This window comes from Sinocyclocheilus rhinocerous, unplaced genomic scaffold (assembly GCF_001515625.1).
Source record: "Sinocyclocheilus rhinocerous isolate Xijiao unplaced genomic scaffold, SAMN03320098_v1.1 scaffold1912, whole genome shotgun sequence".
Taxonomy (NCBI): domain Eukaryota; kingdom Metazoa; phylum Chordata; class Actinopteri; order Cypriniformes; family Cyprinidae; genus Sinocyclocheilus; species Sinocyclocheilus rhinocerous.
Window position 1 is genome coordinate 86,006 of NW_015634463.1, and position 17,132 is coordinate 103,137.

The 17,132-nt window shown below is 34.2% G+C and overlaps 3 protein-coding genes across 4 annotated transcripts in view; 2 read left to right on the forward strand and 1 right to left on the reverse strand.

Annotated features, from left to right (window-relative positions):
- Nucleotides 1-221: 221 nt before the first annotated feature.
- On the forward strand, nucleotides 222-1,991 carry LOC107745583 (interleukin-4 receptor subunit alpha-like). Its single transcript, XM_016559471.1, has 6 exons — nucleotides 222-232; nucleotides 362-452; nucleotides 846-972; nucleotides 1,066-1,226; nucleotides 1,387-1,547; nucleotides 1,643-1,991. The coding sequence occupies exons 1-6, from the start codon at nucleotides 230-232 to the stop codon at nucleotides 1,811-1,813; spliced, it is 714 nt and encodes a 237-aa protein (XP_016414957.1). The 5' UTR covers nucleotides 222-229; the 3' UTR covers nucleotides 1,814-1,991.
- Nucleotides 1,992-2,692: 701 nt separating this feature from the next.
- LOC107745580 (UNC93-like protein MFSD11) lies at nucleotides 2,693-12,625 on the reverse strand. 2 transcript variants are annotated; one of them, XM_016559468.1, is made up of 15 exons: nucleotides 12,445-12,625; nucleotides 11,733-11,913; nucleotides 10,782-10,837; nucleotides 10,172-10,279; nucleotides 10,004-10,083; nucleotides 8,727-8,823; nucleotides 7,677-7,735; nucleotides 7,321-7,465; nucleotides 6,850-6,899; nucleotides 6,584-6,649; nucleotides 6,370-6,495; nucleotides 6,056-6,230; nucleotides 5,718-5,853; nucleotides 4,468-4,648; nucleotides 2,693-4,366 (listed from the first exon to the last, which is right to left on the reverse strand). In XM_016559468.1, exons 2-14 carry the CDS (start codon nucleotides 11,820-11,822, stop codon nucleotides 4,496-4,498), a joined length of 1,341 nt encoding a protein of 446 aa, XP_016414954.1. In that variant the 5' UTR covers nucleotides 11,823-11,913; nucleotides 12,445-12,625; the 3' UTR covers nucleotides 2,693-4,366; nucleotides 4,468-4,495. The 2 variants fall into 2 exon arrangements, with proteins under 2 accessions (XP_016414954.1, XP_016414953.1); XM_016559467.1 differs by having other exon boundaries at nucleotides 2,693-4,648.
- Nucleotides 12,626-13,841: 1,216 nt separating this feature from the next.
- Nucleotides 13,842-17,132, forward strand: part of LOC107745602 (ubiquitin domain-containing protein UBFD1-like) — a 7,415-nt gene continuing 4,124 nt past the window's right edge. Inside the window, exons 1-4 of the mRNA XM_016559507.1 lie at nucleotides 13,842-13,924; nucleotides 14,843-15,124; nucleotides 16,228-16,436; nucleotides 16,548-16,613. Coding sequence (XP_016414993.1) covers nucleotides 13,909-13,924; nucleotides 14,843-15,124; nucleotides 16,228-16,436; nucleotides 16,548-16,613 — 573 coding nt within the window. The 5' untranslated portion in view covers nucleotides 13,842-13,908. The remainder of the gene's footprint in view (nucleotides 13,925-14,842; nucleotides 15,125-16,227; nucleotides 16,437-16,547; nucleotides 16,614-17,132) is intronic.

A 17,132-nucleotide genomic window follows, 5' to 3' on the forward strand; every position in this document is an offset into this window, starting at 1 on the left:
AACCTTGTTTAATAGTAACCAGTATGGGATAGTGGAGGAAATGTTTTCTCCTCTCACATCCCACATAACCTGTTAAGCGAAATGAGTATACATTAAACAAATATATATATAATAATAATAATAAAAAAAAATAAGTCAAAAGTCAAAATTTCTGTGTCCTGTTGTTGACCCATAATTGCCTAACCTCGTTTATAAAGAACTTCTCTAAACGCGGGCGGAAGCACCAAAAATGGTCAGATCTGATGTCCGAATAACGAAACTTCAGTCCCGCATGTTCTTGTTCTGCTATGCGTAGGGCTTAAACTGAGCATTTATTGGCCTTTTTGTGTGTTTGTGAGTGAAACCGTGTGTTTAATTTGAGCTTTCTTCTTTTTACAGCACGGTCACAATGTTTTCCACAGTTCTTCTGAGTCAGATCATCCTCACACTGTTCTGCCAGGCACTTTGTTACGGTAAGCTTTAAAACACAGTCTCTAAACTCTGAAAACATATCGTATGTATGTATGCTGCCACAATTGTGTCCAATGTAACTCTATACACCGTTATTTTCCGTGTAGCCTAATGTGTGTGGCCCCCAATGATGAAAATGTCGTGAACTATTAGCTATAGGCCTACATCAGAATAAACGAGAAAAGCTGATGATTCAGATAACAATCCATTAATATGATCACAAATCATAATTTAGACATGAATTGTTACTTGCTCTCCTCAAAATTCATTTTGGCATCCTTTATACATTTTACAGTGTTTTAGTGTTAAACCACTTTTACTTTTGCAAAGCTGCTTCTGCTGTGGTCATTTGTGATAGTGATTTCACCCAGTCTTTTATTTTCCAATCACTGTAGTGCCCACAAAGGAGGACTTGAAGTGTTTTAATGACTATGAGACAGAAATGAAATGCAGTCTCTCCTCTGACCGTCTCCAAAGCTGCTCTGGATACAAGCTCAACATCACACATCCTGTATTCAACAAGTGAGTGTTTGTCCAGGCCTGTAGTTCCTCTATAACTAAATGTATTGCTGTTCATTTAGCAATCAATTGACACAAATATCTCTTAAATTGCAGGTTTGAAAAGTATACATGCATCTTTGAAAGAAGTCATCACAGTGACAATTGTGAGTGCAAAATTAAAGTGCAAGGGTTTGTTGCAACAGAGATCTTCAATACTACACTTCTGGAAGGAACAAATGTTTTATTAAGCGAAAGATTCATGACTTCAGACTTCAGTGAGTATAAATGTTGTCTATGAGCTCTTGTTAATCCTTCTCTATGACATTTGTTGAATTTACATGCTTTTTAGCTCTAAAATAATTTTAAAAAAATATATTAAAAGTTTAATCCGACCTTATCTGACACGTTTACATATGTGTTTTTGGTTTTCTGTAGTCAAACCGAAATCTCCAGTCTTATCAGTGCAAAAGACTGAAAATGGAAACTTTAATGTAACTTGGGATGACCAGTATGACAAAAGTGGTTTGGTACGAAGAAATTTTTTTGAATCCTTGAGAATAAATCTGACCTATGGCATCAAAGGAGGACATGAAAATGTAAGGAAGATGATATATGATGTATAGATAATATGAACCATTTCAATGTGTATATTAATGTGTGTGTATATTTATATATATACATGTTAATACAGATATCCAAGACAGTGCCGAACACCGTGGGATCCTTTGAGATTGTGGCCAAAAATCTCCAGCCAAATACCAACTACATTCTGACAGCAACAATGAGCTCTGACTATAATGATCATAGTATATCTAGTGACCAGAACGCAACAGTTGAGTTCACCACCTGTAAGTCTATCTAGATTTGTCTCAAATTCATTACTGCATGTGTATTAATAGTCTTAGATAATCCTGATCAATCTACTGTATATATGTTTTACAGCCTTTTATTGTTTGATGCACATTGAGAGTTACATTTGTTAATGTAAAATGTAAAGTTAATATTACTGTTTTTATTATTATTGCCGTGTCAGTCTTGTATTTTTTGCACCGTTTTATTTTTTCCACAAAAATAAAAATATACAGTATATATTAAACAATGTTGTGGGTGACACTTTTTGTTATTTAGTTTTTTGTTAGAAATGCCCCCAGTCTCACTTAATAGCTGTGATTGAAATTTTTATGATTTCAATCATAAAGATACAATACATGTTTAAATTCAGAGGCATCAAAATTTACACCAACGAAAGAAAAAAGTACTGAAAATCCCAAAATGATTTTATTGATATTTTGATTTTTATTTTTTTTCCTCAAAGTGAAGGGCTTCCTTTTCATGCTTCTTTTTCTCAGGCAGACTCAATCGAGAAGTTCATGAAATTCATTACATTGATGTGAGATTCAGTACTGTGGTAATAATCGCTGAATTATACACGCACTAAACTATAATGTGGACAAATAATAATCAAAAGACAGTAAAAGTACTATAAATATACTACATTGTAATGGTCAGTGAAAAGGTCCATGTAAATGGAAATACATGGACATGAACACATTTAATTTATACATAGACATTAGGGATGCACCGATACCACTTTTTCCAGTACTCGCCCGATACCGATACTTTTATTTTTGGTACTTGCCGATACCGATGCCGATACCTATATTTTTATTACATTTGTAAATTTTTTAAATATTGGGTACAGAAACCAAAAGGGTATGTATAATGGCATCCCTAATAGACATGAACACATAATAATAATAATAATAATAATTCTTTATTGAAATGCCTTAAAATATCAAATCAAACCCAAAAGGTTAGAATGTTTTATACTGATTGTCAATTAACAAGTTCAAAAATCCGATTTTTGCACAATGAGGCTAAATCTAAACACAAATATTTACAATGTGACACATATAAATTATTGCATAGCTGCAATCTATGAAATGTATGCCTTAAATTGGATAGTGTGTAGCAGGGGTGTAGTACAAATGTAAAAAGACATCCAAATGACACATTCAAAAATACAAAACACAGACTGAACTATATCATGTATTATGCATAACAAGATACAGTATTTCTGTAATGTTCAGCATCATTTTATGCTATGTAAAATGTAATGTAAAACTTGCTTCAATCATTATTCATTACACTTAATATAGGTAACTGAATCTTTAAAAAGCCAGATTTACTAAACTGGTTCCAGAACAAATAATCTCATGTTAACTGTATGCCTAGAGAGCTGTTGCTTCAGATACACACTGGTTTACAACAACCAGCACTTTTGTGATGTACGAACACATGTACAGTGGGTACGGAAAGTATTCAGACCCCCTTAAATTTTTCACTCGAAGACTTGTGTCTTCAAGACATTTGTCATGAAGACGACGTTTGTGTAAATATTGTTTAAACCAGTTCTGACTGTCTTGTGACAGAGTCCTCATGACATCACTGTCTGGCTATCTAGGAGTAATACTTTCATTATCTGAACCAGCTTATCTGGTATGGTTTATCAACTTAACAATGGTTCACAATAAAGGACACAGAGTGTATACAAGTATAAAATCATTTTAGAAAAGAAAACTAAAAGCGGATTGGCATGTCTTTAGCCTTTTAGAGTTACAGATCCTATACAAATCACAGTTATATAGCAGGACCCTGAGAAAAATGCTTTCTTAATTGAAATGATACAGCTCCGCTGTGTGTAGACAATTCATTTCAGTTTTTTCTATATATAAGAGACTTCTTTCAAAAACATAAACATCTTAATGATTCCAAACTTTTGACTGTAAGTTGTATGGTGTATACATATTTCAAATTTAGTGGTTAATCATCTGATCGTCACCAACATCATTTTACATGAAATTTAAAGGTGCACTCAGTATTTTTCCTCATTATGTATTTGTTTAACAAATAATACACATAAAGAGATGGATTATACTTAATAAAAATCTGTTTAAAATCTCACACGAGACTAAGGCTCCAGTCATATCAGTAGCATAATAAAAGCTGTTATATTTTACATGGAGCAGGTCCAATAATCACATGACCAGCTGAATACTAGTTTTATCTCGCTAACCCAGCTGTTATCCGACACCTTCGCTCATGGAATAACTAAGTCAAGTGAATTTCTACAACAGAATCAGTGAGATTCAAGAGCCTTTGCTTTTACGTGATGCTGCAACTACGCCACTAGGTATCAGTATAAGACGTCTGCCACGTCAGTCAACACAACATAAACATAACCTAAACGGGTGCACCTTTAAAATATTGAAATATAATTTTTAGCATAATACAATTCCATTAAAGATATGGAAAATCGTAATGCAATTCCAACTAACAATTTTCTATCATATAGCATGTAAATAAAAAAAATAATAACTGTAATTCCATCTGTATTTTTAAGGTCCCAAAAGTCCTACAAAAACAAAGGCACTTGCGCATAAATCACGAGTAGTGTTTTATACTACCAACTTCATCTTAATTACAACAAACAAATAGTGCAAGTAGTACACTTACTGAAATGTGTCCTGAGAAAGACCCCAACCTAATACTCCTGTGTGTCAGCTGACATATTCTGCATCCTCTCCACCATGAAAAAACACAGCGTTCCTGTGAATCCCATGACGACCATCACGAGGAGCTGCCAGGTCAGCAGTATATAACCACTGTAGAAGAACGCCACTGCTGCAAAAATAGACTGAGAGAGGGACTGTATTATTGACACACTGAATCGAATTCATATTGAATACACTTCACCTTATTTATTGGCCACCGGAACTTTAAATGCAGTTTATTCATCAAGAACGTTATGGGGTAAACTCTATCTGCCAAAGTTAAGGGAAAACTAAAAAGCTTTTAATGAAGCACAGTATTATTTTTTCGAACTTTCAGAACCTTATTTTAGTCTCTAAATACTAATCAGATATTCTACTGACATAAACCAGCAGTTCTCAAATTCTCAAAACACCACGCCTAATCATATCAGATTAAGTACCATCATCCATGCAAGTAGCCTATACTGCAAGAATGTCGGCTATGCATTAGTCCACTGATTAGATCCACAAAGATACATAGATACACACAAGTCTGTGTAAATGTTATTTTTAATGATATTTTTTCTTGATATATGTCATTTAGTTATTATATAACACTCAAACACACATTTTTCTTAAAAGAAGTCTCTTATGCTCACCGGGGTAGTATTTATTTGATCAGTAAAAACATTAATGATGAGAAATATTATTACAATTTAAAAATAACTGTTTTCTATTTTAATATATTTAAAAATGTAATTCATTCCTGTGATGTCAAAGAATTTTCAGCATCATTACTCGAGTCTTCAGTGTCACATGATCCTTCAGAAATCATTCTAATATGCTGATTTACTGCTCAACAAGTATTTCTTATTATTATCAATGTTGAAAACAGTTGTACTGCTTAAGATTTTTATAAAAACTGATACATTTCTTCAGGGTTCTTTGATGAATAGAAAGTTTAAAATAACAGCATTTATTTGTGGTAGAAATATTTTGTAACATAAGTGTCTTTACTGTCACTTTTGATTAATTCAAGTCCTTGATCAAATAAAAATATTAATTTAATAATAATTAAAAAAACAAAACTTCCTTACACAGTGTCTATGGCCCCATATTTTACGACACAGTATTATGCAAGCAAACTGGCCTGTGTTTTCCTTGATTCAATAACACAGCAGGCTTGTTGATATCAAGCAGAATACAATTTTAAAAAATGCAGACTGTCGTTACCTGTATGAATTTGAATATAGCAAAGGCTGGTGCACTCTGCTCAGCAAACGCCCGGCCCAGAATGCTGTAGAGTTGCGTATTGAAACAGCTGTCCCCAAGACCCAGCAGGAAGCTGCACAGCAGGGCGATGGACACGCTACAAGTGTGAATAAATGAACACAGCGCCATCAACAATGCAACACTGCACTCTTTAGGAAACAAAATGTAGCTCAGCAGATGATCCAAACAGCTTATATTGCATTCAGTGTATTTTTTTTTTTATCAATTAATGCATTCCCTGCCAGTTTTTGGTTTTGTTTCAAATTATTTTGCAGATCTCTCTTAAATTATTATTGTACCTTGGTACCAGATATGGCTTATGTTGTGAGCTTGTTTGGAAAACCACAGGTGCATCATCTGGTATGTTGAGGAATATCAAGTAGAAGGCCACAAAGTGCACAACCATCCCTAAGAAGACAACTGAAGTGCGCCTGAAACGGTTATTCTTCAATACAAGGCCAAACAATCCTCCCCCTGCAAACAAGAGACAATATCTAATCAAGCTCCAATCCTATTAAAGTACCTGCCCAGCTTGTCTTTAGATGTCCATACTACTAAAATTGACATCTAATTGTCCACACTTCATACTTCTGCAAACTGAAAGTACACTGACCAACTATTTCTCCGATTCCCACCATAATGCCTGAAATGCCAATTAAGCCTTTTGCTACATCGCCAAAGTGTGTCGTAGCTCCAATGCAGGTTCCATAAACGCCACTGTAAAATGACAGCTCCAAACCTTCAATGAAACCGCAGCAATCAAAACACATTCATCATGCTCAAATGCTCATGGAATTAATGGCTGTTTCCTTTAGTGATGTCCTTACCACTGTATGCCATGCAGAAACTTAATAGCAATATGGTTTTTGTTTTGAAGATTTCCAAAATCGTCTCTAAAGGAAAAAAGACAAAAGCAATAAATCGATCAATCAATAAAAAAATGGGTTTGAATAAAACAACAATTAACTGACGAACCACTACAATGGATGACCAATTTGTATAATTACTCTTTGAATAATTCTTTAATAAAATAGTTTTATAAAAAAATAGCAGATCATGTTACAAATGTGAAAATTAAGCCATATGAACTTACTAAACTGTGTTTTCGCTTCCATCACAGCAGATGTTGCTCTTTGTTTATATCTAAAATTACACAACAAATTATATCAGCGACCAATGAGAATTCAAACAATAAGTATCTGTAAGTAGCAATCACCATCGTTTTCCAACAAAAGTTTATGGATTGGGGTTATCATGGAGTCACATCATTTCCCGTAATTATTGGACATTAAAAACCTATTAAATTATTTGTTGTATTTTATTCATTTATTTTTTGCTTTTGTTAAAATGAAGAATATAAAACCACACATTAAACTTTTTTTTTTTGCGCTGGTACATATCGACAGGGCAAGTATTAATCTGAATTTCTGGCCAGATTGGGAAGCAGAACAAAAATCCTTATTGTTGGATCTGTGAAAGGAAATGTAAAACTTTTTTTGTTTTTGGTGCAAAGTGGAAACTCTCATTCAACATCATGATTCACTAAATGAATGAGTGAATTTACTTCAATCTTGCCGATAACAGAGACTGGCCCTCGTCTTCAGAGAGAACCTCTTCCTGCTGACAGACCTTCCTCAATGCAAGAAAACTTAGTGTCCCGAGTGCTGAGATAACCAACAGAGCAGTAAACATAATCCTTCTGTCTTTATCTGTGGGTAAAATATGTGACAGAAAAAAAATGTACACACACATTAGGAAAAAAAACAATTTATTCTTAAATTTTGAAATATTTTTGTCATTTGAGAGTTAGTATATAGTTAGCAGAGATTAAATAAGTGCGGCTTAACTTAAGTTAAATCAAAGAGTGAACACAATCAAGTTGCTTTTATCAAAATATGATTTTTCAAACCATCATGTTACCTGTAATTTCAGTTTTTCCTTTCCAATCAAAATAAATGTATAGATTTCCAAACAACATACTGGAAAGAAAACACATATAGAATTTTTCATACAGGAATCATGGACAGTTTAAAGTGGTTAAAACATAGCTTTTGATGGTTTTACTGATTTGGTTAGTAAGTTTGTATAACTCCTCCAATATGACTTTTTTCTTCAGTTAAACACAAAAGGAGCCTTGGGTAGAATGTCCAAGCTTCCATTTTCCATACAATGAAGTAATATAAATAATATAAACATTATATTAAACTAAAACTAAAACCACTGTAATTTTTTTACATTACTTAAAAAAAAAAAATTGTTTTAACTTAAACTAGCTGCCAAGGCAACATGACATCTCTTTGCCATGTAGTTTAACATGATGTGCTAAAATAACTAAAACTAAAACTGAAATAAAATTAATAAAAACTATAGACATATTAAAAAACAATAACAGAAACACACAACAAAATTACTAAAACTAACTAAAATTACAATGAAAACAGCAAATGTAAAAATGAAAACCAATTCAAAATATTAATAATATTATTAAAATAATATAATATATAATAATATTAAAAATATGAATCTCAATGATAATAAAATACTAAGTTAACACTGAAACATACATTGGAATATAGAGAAATTTGGACTGTATTTATGATGTTCTTGTTTTATTTTTAGAGTATGGCAGTTTACATTTATTTTCATTTTATATGGACAAGACAAAATTAGACATTCTGTCTAATTTATCATTTTTGTGTTCTTTCACAGAAGAAAGAACATAACACAAGTTTGGAACAACAGCCATTATATTTGAGTGAACTATGCCTTTAAGAGATGCATATAGTTATTAATCTGAATGCTGCTGATGAATATCTATTGCTTTGACTCCTAACCTTCCATATTAGTTTACTGTTGATGATCACAGATGATTAAGGGTAATCTGTTCAAGTGAATCTCAGATTATAATTTCAGGTTAATTGTGCATCAGACTGAGCTCTATGTAAGTGTTTGCAGCTGTCTCTTCCTGACCTGCACTGCAGTAAAGCCCAAAACAATCCTGTGTTCCTGTTGATGGTGGAAGCATCAGAGTTCTCCACCAGAAAGTGCCCTTGAGCTGTCCAAAGCACTGTGGATAGAAAAAAGGCAGGTTGCACCAATTATAATGATTAAAAAATGAATTAATGTACTACTTAATATTAAACCCCTCTTAACAAATAAGTAATTAAAACCTTTAACTGTCATTTAAACTATCGCCTGCGATTCATTTTGACTGACCATATTGGATTCACCAGTGTTAACAAAACAATGCAACTATAGTACCTTTTTGGAGTGACAACTATAACCTGCCTCTACCGTATTGCTTAAGTGGGTGAAGGAATTTAAAAATGTGAAACATCTACTTCTGTTGTAGTGTGTACTGTACATAAAAGACTAACCACACCGACTGAGAAAATTTTGCAGCACTGCATACAAGTTTTGTATTTAATGAGAAAAATATTTAATTATTTATGTGGTTAAAGGAATAGTTCTGATGAACAACTCATCTGAATCTTGGTCTGAGGGTGAGAATTAAAGGGGTCAAATGACACAGCGTCACACACGGCGGGCTAGAGTGAGCGGAGGTCAGAGGCCTAGAGTGAGCGGAGGCCGGCTAGAGTGAGCGGAGGCCGGCTTGAGTGAGCGGAGGCGGGCGGGCTTGCGGCAACCACATGTGACGACCCTGGGCTAGACTCCGCTTCGTCCACGGTGAAAGCCGATCCGGCGATCCACAGCGCGAAGTTGATGTATTCCCTCAGCGACCAGCACGAATCAGCTCTAGGCATGACGAAGCGGATATCGTCCTCTTTTAGAAGGCCAAACAAAGTAGTTTCGCTTTCACAATGAATCACACAGCGCCTTCACGAAATAGCGGCGGCGGCAAAAACAATACTACAGCGAGAATAAAAGTTACGCCTTCTTTCTTTGCGTGAACATTTGGGCGGCGTTATGCAAATCTTCCCACATCGTGACGTAGACGTGGGGGCGTGTTAGAACGAGCCGTTTTAGGTAGGCGTGGCTGACTCTTAACTTTTATAAAGAATTTGGATTTGAGACTTTAGTCTTTGCAACTTTACAGATCTTCTTTATGCACCAAGAGCTTGTAACACTCCAAAGAGAAAGGAAAAATTGAAATCGCATCATATGACCTCTTTAACTAAATAGTTTTGGGGGAACTATTCAGTCAATTATTAGCTGGCAGGTGATGAAATATTTGATGAAGTGAAATACACTATGAGTGTGATTGTGTGTTTTAAATATCTACTTACTGGCTGCTCCAATGCCAATTACTACTGATGTGAAATAAAAGGACCATGTGGATGGAATGATGAATACAGCTATATAACCACTGAAAAACACACAGAAGTGAACAACAGAGAAAACGGTGGCATGATGACTACAAGATGAACAGTCAGAAAGAAATCTGAGATACTTGCCTATAAAGAACTCCACTCAAGAACATGGTAAACTGTGGTCCAATTATTGCAACGATAATGAGAGCTAACACATTACAGAATGAAAAAACTCCATATATTATTCCAAGGCTGTGAAAAGAAAAAAGGAAAAATAAATGTTGAATATCCCATTTCAAACATATTTTCATAATATCTACACCTAGTTTATTTTACCTTCCATTTCTGACATTAGAAAATGTGATATGATTTGTTAGCCTCTACTTCTCTTGTCATATTGCACTGTGAAATAATGCACCATTTGTATTTCTTTGTCACAATTACAAACTCACCAGCGTTCAACTGACTAAAATTGCAAATGAAAGTTTAATTGCTACCTTAAATTTTAAATCAAACTGGTGCCAACCTATACAGTGATGAGTTCTTCACACTTTTTCAACCACTTTAATCACTAATTACAATAATCTAATTACTGATGAAGAAAACCGAATTAAAGCTATGAAGGCTCATTAAATCAACTAAAATGATATAATGATTTTTTTTTTACAGTGCAATGTATTATATTTACATATCCATCATAAATATCTAAATTATGAATATGAGATGTAGAAAAGGTGAAGGACTGAGATCTTACCTATGATAGCCACTCCCAGTGAAGTTAGTGCTATTCAAGCTTTTCACCACTGTTTGCTAAAAGGAAATAAATAAATAAACAAACTTTTTGCTGTTGAACTAAATAGCCCTGTAACGTGACAAATAACGTTTTTTTTTTAATGTTAAATAAATAATTCATGTTGTCAATATGAAGTCCTTAAAAACTGCATGTATTAAAAAAAGAATGATAAAAAAAAATGCTATTTAAGGGTTGTACATGAAGCATGTTTCACTGCAAGACATGTTGATATGTCAACTACCCTTATGTCATCGTGAATATTTTAAAGACGGTTCATTTTGCACTACAACTTTCAACACATCGATCAACCTTATAGAATATTTTTTTGAATCTTATAAGACATCCTTTCATGGTTAAATTGAGTTTGTGGGTTTTGTGTGGGGTGACCGTGAGGTTAAATGAGTCCACAGTGACATTTGAATTTGTTCCTCCCATTAGTCATGCAGGATAATTCATTGACTGATGGGGAAAATCAAAAACACGAGATGCGCCTGACCCAGATTTACCTCAACAATACACTGTTTTCATCACTGTTTCTAACTGAAAAGGTGAATGTCGTTTTTCACAAAAAAAACAAACAAACTTGCCTTTCACCATGGTATTGTTACTACAATAAAACTGTGTGAATAAAATGACTATAATTATGTCTGAAGGACATTTTATCGTGGTAAAATAACTTTAGCTTTTGCTCTATTTTGGTAGAAACTGTTGCTAATTAAAAACTTAAAACTGCTACAAACTTTAAAGGCTTGCAATTCTTAAGTTTTGGCATAAGTACTGCTAAAAATTCAGTACAACAAAATAAACATTTCAAAGACATTTTCAAACACAGCAGCATAATGAAGCATGCCATCCTACCATACATTTCAGTCTACAGTTTATAGCATGCAATAAGAATTAAACACAACTTACTTCGATATTACCACAGGTGGTGAAGGCTGTAAAAATGAGCAAAAATCCTATTCCCAAAATAACAACATTATATGTCCTAATATCCGCCATCCTCAGCTCAATTAAATCCTCATGTAAGACGCAAGCGTTTCAGCGAGTGTGTCTTTGTCCATGTAAATGAAACCAGCATCCAGGAAACAAACTGGTAGAAAACAAACCGAGTAGTTGAGTAATTAGGGATCCTACAGCACGTGTATTACACTATAATTGCATTGCATTATATCCATAACAGTAGGCCTAGTTAAACGTTAGCGAATACAAGTTGGTGGTCACAGAAGTGTACGCGATCGTGACCATCAAGCATGAGATGGAAATTGCTGGAATGCAAAATCCATGTAATGGTTTCCGTGGCAACTACTTCATGGCGAGGGGATGCTGTAATTTGATTTTATATTTCGGTATTTAATAAATACCTAAATATAAAAGCACATATACATACATAGGTTTTATATATATATAAAACCTATGTACAGTATGCTGCTTGGATATATTGTGTAAAAATGTTGCTTCAAGATGATTTGATAAATTCTCTGTATCGTTGAGCTATTTAATACATTTTAAGTTTAAGCGACCACCTAACCTTTAGTTAGCCTACTCAGTTATTCCAGGTTAGCTACAGCACAGTGCTAGTTACACATGCTGTCAATAACACTGTATCACTGCAATAACTTACCCTATTCACAAAGCCAAACTTTAACACGCAGTTGCTGTTGTTGCTGTATCAGTCATGCTTGATCTTTAAAATCAGCAGCCATTCACTGTATGCGCATTAGGATGTGCGTGAAATGATCTCTATACTTGTTTATACTAAGGTTGTCGATTGAGTAAGCGCTGAAAGATCACCAACCCCTCAAGGTAAGGTAGGGGTAAGTTTACGCGTAGATCGTCCGTAGATCTATATGCAATATGCTATGGCAAGCCATATAGATATTGACTTTTTTATTAACAAAATATTCCCAGCGTTACTCGTCGTAATTGCATTTTTATTACTAAGAATTTAATTACAGAGCTCTACAATTAAATTCTTACTAGTAAAATTACAATTAGAGAGCTCTCTAATTCAATTCTTATTTGTAATAATTATGATTAGTGAGCTGTCTAATTCAATTATTACTAGTAAGAATTCCAATTAGAGATCTCTATTGAATTTTTATTAGTCATATGTCTCCATTGACTTCCATTCATTTTTAATTACAGAGCTCTACAATTGAATTCTTACTAGTAACAAGTACAATTAGAGAGCTCTCTAATTAAATTTTTACTAGTAAGAATTTAATTGTAGAGCTCTGTAATTAAATTCTTACTAGTAAAAATGCAATTACGACAAGCAATGCTGGGAATATTTTAAGCTAAAACGGCTTGCCATACACCGAACGCAAGTCAATCACTATTATTTGGAAATCATCAAACGTCGATAGGCTACGTCACATCTGGGATCCTCGTTAAGCTCTTTTCTTTGTGAATTTCAACAAAGAATGTAACATTTACAAGCAAAAAGACAATAGCCTAAACTAAATATTCTAAGAGGGTCACAATACATGAAATTCTGAAATTGTTGTATTACACAGTAGGTCGTATAAGTAATTTGAGTTTTTTTTTTTTTAAGAATAAACACATTTCTTGAAATTTCTTTTAAATTAAAATGTATGAATGTCAACTTTTGCAAGAAATAAATTATGAAAAAAGTTTATTTTTAAAGTTACTAAAACATTTTTGCTAATAGGGGATAAATTCCTGTTTACAAAATTACAAAAGGCAATGCTTTGCAACAAACACAATTCTAAAATAAATGGGCACGTGTGATGACAAAGGAGAAATTGGGTGTAAAATACTGTCATTAAACTTAATAGTTTACTGGATAGTTTATGATATATTTTATGAATAATTTTAAAAGAAACTACAACAACTTTTTTGGGCATAAGATTTTTTTATTTTATTTTATTATTATTATTATTTTGTCGAATAACTCATAATTATGTCCATTCTGTATCACTGAATTTATGGTTCCAAAAAATTCCTCGTTATGTTTCATACACCAGATTTTAAAATCGCTAAGTCACTACAGGAAGTCGCACAGCTCATTCTCTGACAGCACGCGCTTTCCCAGCAGCCTTTCCTCATATTGTACACAATCATCATGGCGGCGCAGGATGGTAGGTAGCGTGAAAATGTACTTAAATGCCATTTACACAGTCTTTGAAGTGTTATTTATAGGCGCATTACATCAGTTCCAGTAATTTGACACTTCTATTACACTGAACGGACGTTGTTTTAACTTGTCAGGGTGAAATAATAGCTAGATATTCTGTGATTAGCCGTGTCGAAAACTTCGGCTGTGTCACAGAATCTAGTGAGCTGTCTACCTAGACAGCATTCTGAGGGATGCTGAAACGTTAAAACGTTTCTGGAACTTTCGATTAACATTTATAGGCATCGCGGAAGCGTTTGGAACCTTTAAACGAAGGTTCCAATCGAGCCAATAGCACCCAAAGATGCTGTCTAGATAGACAGCTCACTGAATTTTGAGACACAGACTTATGAGCTTGCGAATATTAGCACAGCGGGCTGGCTATAGTTACCGACGAGTCAGTTGTGTACGATTACAATACGGGCTCTGTCGAGTCGCTCGTGGTTACAGTTATTGGTCTTAGTTCAACAGTTGGGCACAAATGAGCATAAGGGAATTTACTAGATGTTTCTGCGCCTCTGGACAGCAGCTAGTCGGTTAGCTTTTGAAACCTGTATACTAGAGACGGTCTAGTTAGGACTATTTCAGAAGTAAAACATACTAGTAGTGGGTGGGAATCTAGAATAAACACTTGAATTCAGCTTTTATCTAAAATTGAGAGAGTTGCCTAGTTTCCTCAAAAGTGTTAATATTAGCTATATATCTTATCAGTTATAAAATATTGCCCCATGAGGATTTGTTTGTTTTATTTTAATGCTTTAATACTAGAGTTTGAAATTGTCATATCAGTACTCTGAAACAGGTCAACATTTGCGCATTGAAAACTACATTTTCTTATCAATACAATTAAAAAATCTTTCTCATCTGATAATTGTTCTCACAGGAAGTGAGGTAGCAGGAATGGAGGCTGAGGTCACACAGAAGGTACCAGAAGTGCCATGTGAAGCTGCTGGACAAGAAGATGCAGCAAGGACTGAACAAGCATCTCTTACCGATGGTGAAAGCACATCGGCTCAGCCTGCTGCTGTCAGCAACGGAGAGGAAAGTGAGGAGGGGAAAGAGATGGTGGAAGTGAAAATCATTTGGAACAAAAACAAATATGACCTTAAAATTCCTTTAGATGGCACCGGTGCTAAGCTGAAAGAGAAGATTCACACTCTCACTGGTAATTTGCATGAAAGTTGTGGTTGGATGGCATATATGCTTTATGGAACAAATTTCTGTCTTGGTTTTCTCATTCTCATCATCTCATGTCATTTAAACCTGCATGACTTGTGTGTTTTACAGAAGTCATACAGGTGAGACCTTGGAGAACGTTCCTGTTTGTTCTCTTTTGTGAATAAATTAGAGATAAACTAATTAAACATTTGGACACATGCAACATAGTCAAGTCACATTTACTTATATAGCGCCTAATGCAATACAGATTATTTCAAAGCTGCTTCACATTAATAAACAGGAAAATAACTGCTAATGTTGTAAAATTCGTCCAATTATGAAACAAATTCAATTCCAGCTGTAAAGCAGGTTTACAGAAGACAATAGAGTCTGTCATCATCCATTATCTCTTTTGTGAATAAATTAGAGATAAACTAAACATTTGGACACATGCATCATAGTCAAGTCACATTTACTTATATAGCGCCTAATGCAATACAGATTATTTCAAAGCTGCTTCACATTAATAAACAGGAAAATAACTGCTAATGTTGTAAAATTCGTCCAATTATGAAACAAATTCAATTCCAGCTGTAAAGCAGGTTTACAGAAGACAATAGAGTCTGTCATCATCCATTATCCAATTTAATTGCATGTAAAGATATATATATACAGTGGGTACGGAAAGTATTCAGACCCCCTTAAATTTTTCACTCTTTGTTATATTGCAGCCATTTGCTAAAATCATTTAAGTTAATTTTCCAACATGTGTCCAGCATATATGTGAACTCCTTCAAAAGATTTTAAAAATCTTCCCGGAATGCACCTCCTACAGCAATTAGGCTACTATCATTTTAAAATGTGTAAAATAGAAATAATAAAAAATGAGTTGGTGTGTCCAAACCTGAATCTCTAACTGTTCTTTTTGTACTGCATGTTGTAATTTTTAGCACAAAACTACCCTGGTCTGTCTCATGTCACTACTAAAACAGTAAAATGCTTCATAGTGAGACTTTATAATGTTATATAATTTGGAACTACCATATTATATCAGGATTGAAGTTACTGAAGACAAATACTTTTTTTGTGTGTGTTTTGAATGGTTATCAGGTCTTCCACCTGCTATGCAGAAAGTGATGTACAAAGGACTGCTACCAGAGGACAAGACGCTTCGAGAAATCAAAGTTACAAACGGTGCAAAGATTATGGTGGTTGGATCTACAATAAATGATGTACTAGCTGTAAATACACCAAAAGAAGTTATTCAGCAAGAGGTTAAAGCTGAAGAGAACAAAAAGGAGCCATTGTGCAGGCAAAAGGTGGGTGGAAAACCTATTTGCATAATGTGAACTCTAGCAAGCTATGATGTATAAATGTATCTATGTAATTACATTTTATAAATGTACTTGTGGATACTTTTTTTCTCTCAGCAACATAGAAAAGTTTTGGACAAAGGAAAACCAGAAGATGTCATGCCATCTATAAAAGGAGCTAAGGTAAGCAAAACCTGTGAGGCATAGGGTATGATTAGAGTGTACCAGATCATTACACGCATGCCATACAAAATTAATTTTATACATGTATATATATATATATATATACACATTCTGATTTTTTAAAGTCGACTTTTATGTGATGAAAGTCGAGTCGAAGTCGACTAGTCGCTGATGACGTCATTAATGAACAAATCTCCAAGTCTGGAGTTGTGACAAACACCTTGTGCACAGCTATGGCATATGACACAGCGCTGCCCGCATGGCTATTGCTCCTATAACAGCTCATTTTTATCAGTTCTTTTGTCTTTGGGTCGTTATATTTCTCACAGATTTCTGCTCATTCTAAATCAGATACAGATAAAGTAGCACAGTAAAGATTACATTTATATGAATGCATTAGTGAAAGCGATTGCGTGTGAATTAATTCTACCTGGCAGCGTCTCTCTACTAGTAGTGCAGCTGTGGGATTTAGTTATTAAGAAATATATGATTGAACTTCTCAGTTTCTAAGCTATTTTA

Excerpts from the sequence above, each read along its gene's own strand:
- LOC107745583 (XM_016559471.1), top strand. Across the intron at positions 453-845 it reads CTGCCAGGCACTTTGTTACG|TGCCCACAAAGGAGGACTTG; the intron begins GTAAGCTTTAAA and ends CAATCACTGTAG. Across the intron at positions 1,227-1,386 it reads ATTCATGACTTCAGACTTCA|TCAAACCGAAATCTCCAGTC; the intron begins GTGAGTATAAAT and ends GGTTTTCTGTAG.
- LOC107745580 (XM_016559468.1), bottom strand. The coding sequence starts at position 11,822 with ATGGCGGATATTAGGACATATAATGTTGTTATTTTGGGAATAGGATTT. Across the intron at positions 10,838-11,732 it reads CCACCTGTGGTAATATCGAA|CAAACAGTGGTGAAAAGCTT; the intron begins GTAAGTTGTGTT and ends ATTTCCTTTTAG. Across the intron at positions 8,824-10,003 it reads AATTGGCATTGGAGCAGCCA|TGCTTTGGACAGCTCAAGGG; the intron begins GTAAGTAGATAT and ends TTCTATCCACAG.